Source organism: Hibiscus syriacus, unplaced genomic scaffold (assembly GCF_006381635.1).
Source record: "Hibiscus syriacus cultivar Baekdansim isolate YM2019G1 unplaced genomic scaffold, ASM638163v2 tig00004004_pilon, whole genome shotgun sequence".
In the NCBI taxonomy this organism is placed as follows: Eukaryota; Viridiplantae; Streptophyta; class Magnoliopsida; order Malvales; family Malvaceae; genus Hibiscus; species Hibiscus syriacus.
Window position 1 is genome coordinate 882,101 of NW_024061991.1, and position 15,113 is coordinate 897,213.

At 36.4% G+C, this 15,113-nt stretch overlaps 2 protein-coding genes across 2 annotated transcripts; one reads left to right on the top strand and one right to left on the bottom strand.

Moving 5' to 3' along the window:
* Positions 1 to 7,789: 7,789 nt before the first annotated feature.
* LOC120185600 (probable LRR receptor-like serine/threonine-protein kinase At1g05700) lies at positions 7,790 to 15,079 on the bottom strand. Its single transcript, XM_039189777.1, has 15 exons — positions 15,071 to 15,079; positions 14,635 to 14,786; positions 13,713 to 13,829; positions 11,495 to 11,553; positions 11,338 to 11,438; positions 10,543 to 10,685; positions 10,338 to 10,409; positions 10,165 to 10,236; positions 10,005 to 10,085; positions 9,684 to 9,844; positions 9,343 to 9,576; positions 9,130 to 9,258; positions 8,975 to 9,037; positions 8,701 to 8,881; positions 7,790 to 8,204 (listed from the first exon to the last, which is right to left on the bottom strand). Exons 1-15 carry the CDS (start codon positions 15,077 to 15,079, stop codon positions 7,790 to 7,792), a joined length of 1,989 nt encoding a protein of 662 aa, XP_039045708.1.
* LOC120186234 (mediator of RNA polymerase II transcription subunit 6-like) lies at positions 11,295 to 13,905 on the top strand. The gene is made up of 5 exons (XM_039190227.1): positions 11,295 to 11,613; positions 12,034 to 12,208; positions 12,586 to 12,655; positions 13,250 to 13,359; positions 13,691 to 13,905. The coding sequence occupies exons 1-5, from the start codon at positions 11,357 to 11,359 to the stop codon at positions 13,847 to 13,849; spliced, it is 771 nt and encodes a 256-aa protein (XP_039046158.1). The 5' UTR covers positions 11,295 to 11,356; the 3' UTR covers positions 13,850 to 13,905.
* Positions 15,080 to 15,113: the final 34 nt, after the last annotated feature.

Genomic DNA, 15,113 nt, shown 5'->3' on the forward strand with positions numbered 1-15,113 from the left:
AAGCAACCTCATTTGCTTTCATGAATTTTGACTCTTTTGCTTTGCAGCGACAGTTATGCAAACTCTCGTTTTTACTTCCATTAGCAGCATCAGAATTCGAAGGCGAAGAACAATTAGAGAAGCACTCCACTGAATTGCAACTAGAACAATTGTAATCCCAAACATGATCGGCCTTCAAATTACATCCTGATTTTTGGTACATTTCAGCAGGGCAACCAATGCCGAGGTGGCAGTGAAGGAAACAAGCAATCAATAACTTGGCCGCAAGGGACTTATGGGCAGCTTCCTCGGTTGTAACTCTAACAGACTTTTCATCGAATAGTTTCTGGACAGTTAGGGATAGCAATCCAACCGGTGATTGGGTGGCAGATGGAGGACCCGATTGCAGGAATGATACAGGAGATGAGGGAGGGGCGATAAAGGGCATTACAATGCCAGTCAGATTGCTTACATTTTCAGCAGTTGAAACTGCAGCTCCAGGTGCCACTGGTTCAGGGACAAGGACAGCATGGCCAATTCGCTTACTGTTCTTATGAGATCCGAAACACCAGTAAAAGCTCCAACAGCTTCCCCATCGTTTCTTCTGAACTTTGGTAGGTTGGACTATGGACTTGGCTGAGACGATGGCGGAGGCAGCCGCCGATGGCATATTCTCCTCCTCTTCCATACAGCGGAAGAAAAAAATATAAAATCAGGACCGTTTGGCGAATGATACCATGTTAGGAAATTGGTTAAGCATGATATTCAAGAAACATTGAATACTTCTCATTCATTCCAGTAAACGGATTACATTGCTTTATAGCAGCTAACAGAAGCTTAGTTCTAGTCTAGAAGCTTTGTAACTACCTTAACTGACTACTAACAGCTCTAACAACTCTTAACTGACCTTAGCTACTTAGCTCTAATAAGTGAGTAAATGGAAAATATTTGAACTTTAATGATTAAAATAAGAGTGAGAAGAAAGTTGAATGAAATTTGTAATTTACCCTTTATTTATTTAAATTTAATAGTAGTCATATAAATATTATATATAATATATATTAAAGTAAAACTGGAAAGATAGTATAAAAGCCATTAAAAAGTTACAGGTTTTCGCATTAAAATAATAGGTGAAGACGGAGAGCACAAATGTCTATGATGGAATTGTTAAATCATTGTTGCTAAAGATTTGGAGGTCCGAAGCTAATACAATCTGATCCCCACCTCGACAGGGCAGACGGACGCCGTTTGAATATTTGTCTAACCTTGGTCGGACTTTCAACTCGGTTGGTTGCTCGCGAGATTTTCAAGTCGGGTATGAAATAGTTTGATTCGATTTATTAAGAAGTTGAGTCGAGTTTGAGTTCGAATTCATCCTATTTCAATTGAATCGGATTCGAATAACTTTCTTCTCTTTCACCATTGCCTTCGTTTTAACAAAACCCTAAATTCTCTCATTATTGTGTCATATGTTATTCCTTCTAAATGCTCTATTTAGGTTAAAGGGTCTTCTCCGTTTTTATATATTATTTCTCGCTTGCGGCTTTTATTTGTTTTCATATTCTTCGTTTTCGTGTATTATTGCTTCCAAATACTCAAGTTATGCAGATAAATTATTTTTCATCCGAAACTCAACGTTGATGATCATTTTATAACATTCAATAAATCGAGTGATCGATTCATACTATTTTATACTCGAGGGACCTAACTAAAAAGTTACATATAAGCATGGATTATCTGCATACTTTACCCATATAACAACGTATCATTCATGTACTATAAACACATGAATGCCGATTAAATTGACCGTCATCTTACCTCTTTCGGGGAGGGGGGATTTTCATATGCATAAGGTTTGGCAATTATAGCACCTATGATTAAGATCACTTTAGTCTTGTTTAATACTTGCTTTGTTTAACTAACCAAAGCAGCAGACATTCTCTAAAAATCAGAGTCCGCAGGCAGAGGCAGTGGTCCTGTTGTTTGACTCAAACCCAAAGCGTGCTCTTGAAAACCAACCCTAATCTTAATTGCTCAGCACATGTTTATGCTTCTTTTTTGCAGCTGCTTTTGTAATATATGTGGCTTATTCAACTCAGAACTCTGCCGTATACTTTATGCAATCCCTGGAATCATCCGACTAATGATGTTTTGATGATGGTGGTGGTAAAAGTTTAACTGATACTAAATTTTTAAGGTAAAATTAGAGATTCAAATCTTAGTAACATAAATAGTACAAATTGAGTGTGGAGGGTCATCTCGTAAACAAATTGATGTAATATATGATCTAAACTAGTCAATCAATAGACTAGGGTGATAAATAAATGTGGGTTTTGTATGTCATTGAAACTGACCACATTTCATGGGGTCTCAAAATAACCAATTTGCGTGTGTGCATAGGACTATTTCGGGTTCAAGTTGGGATGATTGACTTTATTTTAGCGGTTGTAATTGTAATTGTAGCTGGTGGTGTCATGTGGACAGCTATATGTTCCATGTGTGCTGGGTTAGACCTCTTCCCAATTTATACTATAGCAAAACTGGTTTTTACTGCTTTTTTGACCTATAGTGGCATTTTTAAGCGCCTCAAAAAATATCCAGATGGTGGATTTTGAGTTTAAAGAATAAACTATATGTTCAGTCACCCAATTTCTGGCATGCTTCTGTTTTGGTACCCAAACTTTTAAAATTTTCAATTTCATCAATAATTTTTCAAAGTTTGCATTTTTTAGTCACTTGACTGTTAAGTGATTAACGTCAACATCAAAATATAGTGTTTTAGGTTTTTTTATTTCTAAAATTTACCTAAACTTTTAGCATTCTTCTTCCTCATGATCGACATCATTCTCCAACGTAGTTTGATCATTGACTGTCGTCATTTATGATGGAACTGGTGCTAAAACATTCCACTTTCACTCCTCTTTCTTCTTCTTAGTTTGATTTTTCTCGAAATTGATAAAACTCAAATTAAAGCTTCGATCTTATCTTGGTCAGTTATGTCATCTCCATCATATGATCAACTTGGAATCAAGATATATTTCTTTTCTCCTCCTTCTCGGCTTCCCTACCGTTCAAATTTTGAAGAAAATGCTCTGACAGGTGAATCAAAGGGAGTCCGAAATCTAGGTTTGAGAGGAAAGTTTCAGGGCTTTTTGTATAAATTTACCCAAAAAAATTAAACAAAGGTAAATACTTAAGAGAAAATAACCTCAGTGACCGAAAATGTCTTATAATATAAGATTTTAACCAACTTTTTTTGGATTTGCCAAAATGACCAACAAAATCGCAACGCGAACTCTAATTTTTTAACTCAGTTTCCAAATTCGCAACGCGATTTTGAAAAATGTGTTGCGATAGTTAAAATGTGTTGCGAGAGTTTGAAAAACGTGTTGTTGCGATAGTGAAAAAGTGTTGCGATAATGAAAAATCCAAAATAAGTTTACATTTTAACTATTTCAAATTCACGTGGAGTTTGAAACAATAAAGAATGTATTGCGATAGTGTAAAAGATTCCCAAGTGTTGGCAATGCTCAATCCCACATAGTATTGGAAACACTATTGGGAATGGGTATTTAAGGCTTGAATTTCCCACTTCCTTGTTGAGTGGAAGAGAACAAGGGGGACTCTCGCGCACCGCCGCCGCCGCCGTCTCGTGGTCGTGGTAATACGTGTCTTCGACACGTCCGAGCATATATTATCTTTTTAGAGAAAATTCTTAAGAAACAAATACAATACCACCAGTCGTGGTCGTGGTAATACGTGTCTTCGACTATCGTAACGAATTTGGAAAATCGCAACGAATTTGGACTAACGTAAATTTGGAAAATCGCAACGCGAACTTGGACTATCGCAAAATCGCGTTGCGAATTTAGAAACTGAGTTGAAAAATTAGAGTTCGCGTTGCGATTTTGTTGGTCATTTTGGCAAATCCAAAAAAAGTTGGTTAAAATCGTATATTATAAGACATTTTCGGCCACTAAAGTTATTTTCTCAATACTTAATGGTCGAGTAACATAAAAGAGCGACCGGCGAGCCAAGTGTACAATGCAGATGCATAAGTATCATCCTGCTTAATTTCGACTACAACCTGAATATAACACTCCACACAGTGGTCGATGTTTCAGCACCGACGAGTTGAGGCAGAACATCATTGCTGATAGTGGATAAAATTCAAGAGGCCAACTAACTGTCCTGCTGCATATACCTTAGGGGGAAAAAAATAAAGAAATGGTCTAAATTTCTAAAAATTGGAGAGAGGAAAAGGTTGTGTACTGAAAAATGAAAGTGCAGGAAATCATTTTCCAAGATGGATTTCATTTCAAGGAGCTGCCTGAAACATCCTTAAATTCCACAATAACTGAATCAAAGGAGGAAGTAAAGAGCATGACAATCACATACCCTTTACTCGACCAAACAACGGAGACGACGACAATGGTGAAAGATATCGATGGTTATTGCACCGACAAAGTTCCGTTGACCGAACCCCATTAGAATTTGGTCCCTAGTACTAATTCCGGGCCATCATCCACATTCTACTTCCTGCAATTCTTCAAAGCTGATCGAAGAATTGCAGTTCCCAGATTTTGAATGACCAATTGATTGGAACACTAGCAGAGATAACAACAACAACCACAACAACGTCGGCTTGTAGGATGATGATGGTTTCAATGCTACTTATGGAAATGTACCAAATTAAACAATGAAATAGATCATTATACTTTGTTATTTCAACAAACTGCAATTAAAGTAAAACAACTATGCAAAGGTCAAAGAAGGATCACAAATAGGAAATGAAACACAAAATAGAAAAAAGTCATAATGACTTTAAAGGGAGTATAAAAGCAAGAATCTCCCCTTAATCTTTTCTCATCAAACACAAGCTTCGGAGCAATCCAACACCAGAATTTCTCTCCTTTGAATGGGAAAATATACGTTGTTATTGGATGCATGGATAAGAATAGCTGCAAGGTTCCATTCCCATTGCCCACAAACTGGACGCTTATACTACCATCCTCCACCTAACTCTGACGACCGCCACCACTCTGACCACGGCACCACCGATGTGTCCACTCATCTTAGCCAGAAGGGTCAGGTTCAGGACCCTCTACCAAACCCAACAGCTGCTTCTGGTGCCAAAACTTCTATGACGTCGCTAGACTCCACTCACTTCATTTTTTATTCATTTTTCATGAAGAAACTGAGATTGTAAACAAACTCTGATCACAATGTCAAGATCTTTTGATTATATATTTTCTTTAATAAAATCGGAAATCAATATGTTGAAATTGTTAACTCAATATTTTCTTCAGATCTATGTATGTTCTCTCATGATGACTGTTTCTTCATTTGCAAAATAGAATTTTAAAGATCATCGACTATATTTATACACCACCTATTACAATAGAAATGAACAGGACTCGGTTTCGGTTGCATGGATTTATATGGGGGATTTGGCTTGAACTCTAAACCTATAGTGGTCAAGTTCAAATAATCATTGTCAAACATTCCTACCTAGAAATTCAAATAATCAAATAAGTATTTGATTTTATTGTCCGTATAATACCGCCGATTCGGTTTAGGATTGAGTCAGTGTTGAACTGTTATGGACATATCATTAGATATTTTATTCTATTTATAAAAAAGTGCTAAATTGTCATAAATTTTAGCAAGGTATATAAATTATGGTAAAAACTACATATTTTGACAAAACATTGAATATTTTGGTAAAAACAGTATGGGAATGGGATGACAGTGATCCAACCATGGATAAACCGAGGGGCTCGGGTACGATCACATTATCTGAAAAATTTAAATTCTCATGTAGTTTAGATATTTTCTATTGATGATATGATTTTGTATGCCCTAAAATTTTGTAATTTCACACTCTTAAATTTCTAATATTACTTCCTAATTTTCCACCTCCTAACATAATATCTTATGTCCGTCCATGGATACAACAAATATAGTGCTTAACTAATCATATGGAAGAATAGTTGACCAAGTTCGCTTTCATAATTTATTTCACCAATACCCTACTTTGCTTATTATAACTTACACACATATGCTTACTGTTCCATTGCTCACCTTGCAAAGAACTCACCATTGTGCTAATGGAGATGTTAAAGCATTTCCTTCTTGTACTGATTAGCAGTTTTTGCTTTGCAATGTTGATTCATGCTCAGGATCAATCAGGTTCAGGTTCCTAAATCTTTAGCTAATAGCATGTAACGATAGTGTTTCAGGACGTTTCTCCGCTATATAACCGAGTCCTACCCTATGGTTCTTTTTTTCCTTTTTCAGGTTTCATTAGCTTGGATTGCGGGTCACCGGAAAACTCATCCTATACTCAAATCATAACCGGCGTAAACTACATATCAGATGCAGCTTACATCGAAACCGGCGTGAGCAAGAGGATCTTACTTGAATTCCAAGCAACTGTGCAGCAGAGGCTTGGCATTTGAGAAGCTTTCCTGAAGGGATCCGGAACTGTTATAATATAAGCCTGAAAATGGGAGATAAATACTTAATCAGATCTCTTTTTGTGTACGGAAACTATGATGGGAAAAATGAAATTCCCAGATTTGATCTTCACCTGGGATCAAAGTTCTGGGGAACCGTGATTCTTACAAATGTGTCAAGTGATTTAACAATGGACATTATCCATGTCCTTCCTTCAAATCATTTGCAGCAATGGGGTTCCTTTCATATCATCATTAGAACTAAGGTTTTTGCCAAATACAACATATCAAACTCAAGCCGGATCGTTGGAACACTTCGGAAGGTTCGATGTTGCCTCAGCAACACCTGGAACATTTAGGTATAAGCTATTTCGTTTCATATGCATACATATATTTGCTTAAGATCATACTTTTAATGAGCAATTTCTCACAGGTATAAAGAAGACTTGTATGATCGTGTATGGTGGCCTTACAGTAAACTTGATTGGAAACAAATAAATACGTCTTTAGTCATCGACTCTGAAAATAACAATTACCGTCCACCGTTGCGTGCCATGATGTCTGCTGGTACACTAGTCAATGCTAATATGTCCATGGACTTCTCCATCAGAACTGATCCAGATTCCCAACTCTATGTCTATATCCACATTGCCGAACTTGAAGAGCTAAAAGCCAATGAGTCTAGAGTGTTCAACATATCTTACAATGGAAAGCATTGGTTTGGACCCTACCGTCCTTCCTACTTGTCAGCACACATTATTTTCTCCCAATATCCATCGACTGGAAATGAACAGAAGTTTTCAATATACAGAACTGAAGATTCGACCCATCCACCCATCCTTAACGCTATCGAGATCTATTTGGTTAAAAATTTCTCAAAATCAGAAATGGTTCAGAAAGATGGTATGTTCCTATGATTAACATATATTGACTAATGTTTAAACTAACACGAATTCAATCTGCATATTTTTTGTAACATGACAGTTGATGTTATCTTGAATATAAAATCAATGTATGGATTGAAGAGAAATTGGCAAGGAGATCCATGTGTTCCCAAGGATTACTTGTGGGAGGGTCTAGATTGTAGTTATAATGGTTATGATCCTCCAAGAATCATATCTCTGTAAGTTGAGACTAATTTCCATCAATTTCCATACTTCTCGTTGACAAAAAGATATTCACAGTATATATAAGACATAGCATGATATATATAATGTATGATTTGAATGGTAAAAAGAAACACTTATTTGCCAGCAATTATGATCAAGGGTCAAACCCTAATAACATCGAGAAAGAAAAAAGAAACACAGATTATTTATGTGTCCCATTAAATGAATCACAATAATACACTTTCACCTTGCTCTGGGAGAGGGTTCGGTATCCAGATTTATGCTTATTCCGCGCCTTAGGCCGCTAGTTCTTGGGCCGGGGACTCCCCTGTTGCGAGCCACCTCTCTTTTCAAACACTCCTTCAATTCCATCACCACTTCGCTCATGGTTGGCCTATCGGTTGAGTTGCGACACGCACACCCCAATGCTAATTCCACAACTTTCCATGCAGAATTGATCTCGAAATTTCCACCCAACCTTGGATCAACGATGCCCTTGATGTCCCCTTTTGCCAACAAGGAACTAACCCATTGACTAATGTGAGTGGCTTCATCGTTCCATATGGTGATCACTGGCCTGCTTGTAAATATCTCCAATAGAACAACCCCAAAGCTAAACACGTCACTTTTCTCGTTTAACCTGTTGGTTGTTAGGTATCTGCATTCCAAGCATATAGAAGTTAGTAATTAATGATGTTTGTTTGATTTAATTAAAAATAATTGTATGATCATGTTTTCAGTTTGGTTTGGATAGAAAGTCGTAGTCAGTAGAAGGACCGTCGTAGTGTCAAAGTATTTTATCTGCATAAGAAAGTAGACAGGAGATGAGTGAAGATATCCTTTCTCCGATCTTGATTGAGAGGCTTTGTAGTAACCATTAATGCAAGTGTCAGAGATAGTATTATTATGAGGCTCGGTAAATATGGTAAGATTATAGGTGATAGTAGATTTGGCTCTGGTAGGTCATGTGCGACTGTTAGAGGTCATGCCAACAAGTCCCAGTTTTCAAGGAGTGTTGAGTGTTTGAGATTCTTTCTCCGGAGATTTCTTCCGAGATCTTGACTATGGGGTTCTCCTAGAACTTTGAGGCGTGAAAACAATGTGGAGGACTTTTGACGGAGGCGGAACAAATGTGAAACATGAAAAAAGCTTACTCAGGGTCAAGGTAGCCAGGGGTGCCAGCAACAATTGTTGAGACATGAGTGCCACCTTCAGCTGGAAAAGCCCTTGACAAGCCAAAATCAGCTAATTTGGCTTGGAATTTTTCATTCAACAAGATGTTTGCCGATTTCACATCTCTGTGAACAATGGGTGGATTAGATCCATACTCCAATCCTAGATTTTTCAAATTCCACAACACATCATCTGAGTTATGTTCATCGCATATAGGAAATAATTGGATAGGTGAAAGGCTTTGAATTCTCTAACCTTGAGCTGCATCGACTGCTATCCGAAGCCTTTCTTCCCAACTCATGGTATGTGCATCTCGATCTGCATCACCATAGCAACTTAAGTTCATTCAAGTTTGTGAATTTCAAGATGCATTTGAACAAATTGGGCGTGTGATGTTCTCTTACAAAGACCTGAAAGATGCTGCTTTAAGTTTCCATTAGCCATGTACTCATAGATAAGTCCCATATGGCTGCCTTCATTGCAATACCCAACAAGGTTAGTTAGGTTGGCATGATGCACTCTCATTAGGAGTTTGACCCCTAAAATGAAGCCACACATTGAATATAACCAAAAAATGTGCCAATGAGCTTAACATTATTCCAGGGGTTGAATAATAAATGTGCAGACCTCTGCGTGAAACTCCTTCGAGCCTTGGACTGATGATTTAGATAGCATCTTCACCGCTACTTGAGTATTATCCAAGCAGCCAAGGAACACTGTTCCAAATCCACCTCTCCCAAGAACAGTCACAAAGTTGTCGGTAATTTTTAGGACCTTGGAATATGTAAATTTTCGATTTATTGACTCCAATGTTGTTCCACCCTTGTTCTGATCCTCAGCACTCACTTTTGTAACAACTAACAATAGCACCAAAACACAAGTTTAATAAGCAGAGATGCACCTGGGGTATTCTTTTTCTCATTTTATTGAATAGATATGATTAATATTTTTGTGATATACATACCTTCTTGTTTTCTTCTTCGAAGGCTCCAAAATGCAGCTAATGCGGCTAAGATCACAAAAATCACAATAGCCGATGCTGCAAGTGGAACAACAAGCTTGTTCTTATGCTTCTCCTTCCTTTGGCATGAAGCTGTCAGACATAGGTCTGGATTTTCTCCGACACTTGCATCGATAAATGATTAAATCAGTGATATTTGAGATAAAAAACGGAACAACTATATCGTCACTTGGGATTTAAACGCGAAAAATGGTACATGGTAGACTGTTCACTATCTTGAACTAAGATTCTGATATGAGTAATTGAATTTGACAAGAAGCAGACCTTAGTAATAGTGATCCATTATTTGATCTCTCCATGAGTGCAACTGGAAGTGAACCTGAAAGCTTGTTTCCTTCCAAGTTTCTTCAGTAGGATTGATGCAACATCCATTATTACTTATAGATTTTCAATTTACATCTAATTCGAAAACAGGACGACTTACAAGATGCTCAGGAGCGGCATATGTAATAGAAAATCAGGTACATCTCCAGTTAAGCTATTGTTTGACAAATCCCTGAAACAAAAATTTTCAATCTGTTCAATTTCCATGGTCATAGATGATATTGCTGCTTCATTTTTTCATTCCTATCTGTCTAGACATAGATATTTACTTACAAATGTTGCAGCATTGCAAGCTTAGAAATCGAAGCAGAGATCTTTCCAGTCAATTCGCTCGAAGACAAGTTCCTGATTGCATACGCAGTATGCAAAGAATAGGTATGGATTATATGGAAAACGCCAAAGACATGTACATTTTACTAGAAAAGTGAAAGCATTTACTAGCTTAAACCAGCATGATTATTCGAAGACACATGCTTACAAAGATATAATTCGGGGAGGACCGGAGCCGTCATAACTGCAATTAAGGCCATCCCATGAGTAAGTTTTAGGTGCACAAGGTTCTCCTTTCCAGTTTCTCTTCACTCCATATATTGACTTGATATCCGTTATTGCATCAACTGTAATTTTTAGTTAATTGTACATAGATGATTAGAATTTGTGTAATATATAGCACAGATCAAGTATTCTTTAAAAAAACTGGGGGGAAAAAACGAAAGCAAGTTTGGACAACCTACTTGAAGATAATGATCCAACCTAAAATTTGACCAATCTGATAGCTTTTGTCACAAGGCTAGAGTTCGAGTCTATCATCTAAATCAGTATACAAAAATATGGGTTTTGCTTCTTGACAATGATGATAATGTATAATTTTACGAGTTATTGAACCTACTTGAAGATTACACTATCAATGCATTGTTTGAGAATAATTTTTCCAATAAAACTTTAAACATTGTGATAAACAATTGTAATTTTTATAATTTGTATATATATATATATATATATATATATATATAATTTGAAAGCTCTAAATGCAATACTAAATAAACATGAATCTAAAAATATATAAAATAAAATACTAACTATTTTTATTAGAAAATAAGAATATTTATTAAAGAAATTATGTAAAAATATAAATATAAAAAGAATAAAAATCATGATAAAACACAAACTAATCTTGCGATTAATTACGTCGACCGTTTTATTAACGACGTCGTTCGAGACCTTATATAGTTAAAAGGCATGATAACCGGACTAAACGTCAACTAGAACCTACCAGGAAACATAGTTCCAAAATGGCGACGCCACTAGTTCCGCCATCACAGGCGGCGGCAGGGGGGGACTTTGAAGCACCACCGCCACCTCCTATGCAGCCTCCTGGAACCGACATGACGGGCATATGTTTCAGAGACCAATTGTGGTTAAACACGTACCCTCTGGATCGAAACCTGGTTTTCGATTACTTTGCCCTATCTCCGTTCTATGATTGGACCTGCAACAACGAGCAGCTCAGGATGCGATCCATTCACCCCCTCGATATCTCTCAACTTTCGTAAGTAAATTTAAGTCTGAGTTCTTTTGTTCCCTGTTAATCAACTCTCTTTGGCATGTTGCAAGATTAAATTATTCATTTTTATTTTTGGAATTGAATATGTCAATATTCTGAAACCCAATTGATATGTTAACGAATTAGTTGTTCGGGTAAATCAAAGCTTTAAATTTGTTAATATTTGGTTTCCAATTTTACCCAGAGATGAGCCATTTTCCATGCATTCTGCCAGCGGAATAGGGAAGCCTAGTTGTTTGTATTTGTGATTGGCTTTTTATCTACTTGAAAAATGCTTTGATAGCTACCAAAAAGCATTTGATTGGAAAACTTGCTGATTATCTTATCAATCGTCGCTTATAATCCTAGTTTAAAGATTTAGTTACTCATAAAATCAGTAATTTCTTTTCCCCCCCTTTAATATAGGAAAATGACTGGGATAGAATATATGCTTAGTGAAGTTATGGAACCACATCTCTTTGTTATTCGTAAGCAAAAGAGGGACAGTGCAGAGAAAGTCACACCGATGCTGGCATATTATATTTTGGATGGTTCTATATATCAAGCACCACAGCTTTGCAATGTCTTTGCAGCTCGAGTTGTAAGTTCCGTCACATTGTTTTCCTTTCATGTTTTATGTCTGTATAACAAAATGATACTATCACCTGGACACTCCTTTGATTTCAGTCTGGTAACATCATTCTTTTTGTTTAAATATTACCAAAACTGGTTTTCCATTCAGTCTTCAGATGTCTTGGTCATTTGTACTACACACCTGGAAGTGAATATCTAGTTAAGAAAGAAATCCAGTAATAAAAACAAAGAGAAAAAAAGAGTTTTAACAAGTAAACAGAGTTTAAAGGAATAAATTTCTGTTGTTTGTCTTCATAAAATTAGCATTCTCCCTGTATTGTCCCTTCGCATCGAGTCTGTTTGCACTTTCATCTTTTGGATTTTGATAATTTATCCATGTGACAGGGACGTGCTCTCTATTATATATCTAAAGCTTTTACAACTGCTGCATCAAAATTGGAGAAGATTGGATATGGTAAATATTTCTGTCTTTTTCCCTTTTTTCATTGATAGGAATCACTTCTGATTTCTTTAATTGGAAATAGTTTATGTTTATTTAGGTTTTAGAGAGAGAGAGAGCAATGTGAAAAACAGAGGTAGATTATATTCTTCTTGTTGTGACATGGTCCAATAAGTTTCTCAGTTACCCTAGTTTCTGACCACCATGTAATCCTTGCATAAACTAGAACAATTTTGTTGTGGTTGTCGGTGACTCATGATGCGGTTCTTAAATTCTTTCACAGTCGTGTAAATGTTCAAGGCATGCTGAATCTAGTCTCCTATAATTACATGGTCAGAATAGTTATTTCATCCTTGCTTGTACACAGTTGATTGGTTTTTTTGTTGAAGGATTCTCTGTGTTCTCATTTAATAAGCAATATAGGGGCAGTTTTAACTCTTTGATTTGTAGCTTTTCTGGCGACATCATTCTAGGAGTAAGTTTTATCTGATTAATCAAATCTTGTTAGTGTTTCAAACTCTGTAGGAATGCATCCATTGGTATCTCATATTGTGCCCGCATCATTCATTGTTGCCTTTTTACACTGTTTGAATTGAATTTCTGATACAGTTAATACTGAAAATGAAAGTGAAACTTTGGAACCAAAGGGTGGTAAAGAGGCAATCGACTTCAAGGAAGTTAAGCGTGTGGATCATATTCTCGCCTCCTTACAGCGAAAGGTAACCAATGTGTTGTAAAATTTTTGCCTCCACACTCATATATCGATCTTAATTTGTATGATCGTATAGGATCCATAATATGATCCACTAACATTTTTCATTTGAGATTTCATTGGTTTGTTGCCTACTTGTCTTGCTTTTTCTACTTGATGTTTGTGGAGTTTATGCTTTCAAGTAGTCCAAAAAAATAGTCATGTGGAAACTGACTTTGATAATTCATAAATCACAACCTTTCTTTATGAAGAAATTTACTAGCCCCTTTTTGGTTTTTGAAGAAACTATCTGTGATTTCTTCTTTATTTTGAGAATAATCTATGTATTCAAATTGCAGTTAGGGCCAGCCCCTCCACCACCTCCGTTTCCCGACGGCTTTATTCCTCCTACAACAGAGGCAGAGAAAGAGCCGGAAAACCAGCAAGCAGCGGAACCTCAACCTCCTGCCCTTGATCCCATCATTGATCAAGGTCCAGCTAAGAGAATGAAATTTTGAAGCCATTGTTTTTTTAACCCATTTTTAATGGAGGATTAGACTGGTTTTGTATGAGTTGAATATTGATTTGAGATATATAGTATCTTAGGGTTTATTTATTGTTTATTTTATTATTTTATTTGGTTTTCACTACATGGATTTTCAAAAGTAATAATTAAACCGATTTAATAACTTAAACTGATTAAATTAATTAAATAAACCACAAATTAATTTGATCATAAATAATTTTTTTGAATAGTCTGAAATAATTACAAAGTAGTATTTGTTCAAAAAAATTAATCAATTGATAACACACCTTGCGAATGCAATTATTCGAACTCTAAACTTCTTAAGACAATATTTGCACATGTTAATTGTTCGAACTCAAAACTTCTAAAGAAAATATGACTGAGGTTCACTTGATAATTGAGTTATGTCACTTGATAATTGAGTTACAGGTCAAAGAATCAATAAGCGTAAGTGATGAAGTCAAGTCAAATTTATCTATTTAATATACATTTACTTATAATTACTTTAATTTAAAATTTTGTTCAAATTAGTCCTCTTCTGCCTAATGAATCAGGATATACCATCAAAAAATATTCAATTCTATAGTCAATTTTAGCCAACACGAGAAACGAGTCTGATGGTGCTGGAAAAAACGACACGCGTGTCAACTTCCCATCGTTTCCCGACACAGCCCGTACGTCCATGGGGTTGCCACACCTCACCCCTGACGTCGGCTTGGTCGCACAAACGCTCATGGCTCTCCAATTCAGATCAGGGAATGCAGTGGTTACGTTTACGCCTGATAAGAACAAAGGAAGGGTGCCACCACCACAACTGGACAATGACCATCATATGAACCGGCCTCAGAATGTCTGTCAACTTGTGGTATCCAACGATGAGCCGACTCAGCCATGACAATGATGTTCTGCTTTAAGATAAGGAACCAAATCTTAGAAAATTAAATGGTGGGTCTTTGCGAACTTGCTATCAAACTCTTGCTTCTTTGCCTCTCACTAAACCTAAAAATGCTTAAACATTTCCATTCTCAATTGTAATAAAACAATTATTTCTTCATCAATAAAGATATTGAATGAGGAATCAAAAGTTTTGTAGATTTTCAGGGAAGGACATGAGATTTTCAGTGAAGGACTTAAGATGTTGGAATTCTCAGTCAAGGACTTCCCCCGGCTGACTATAAATACCATGATATTTTGCTGCACCTTAACATCTCACCATCCTCATCACGCACCATTCAATTCTTTTTATATCATATTTG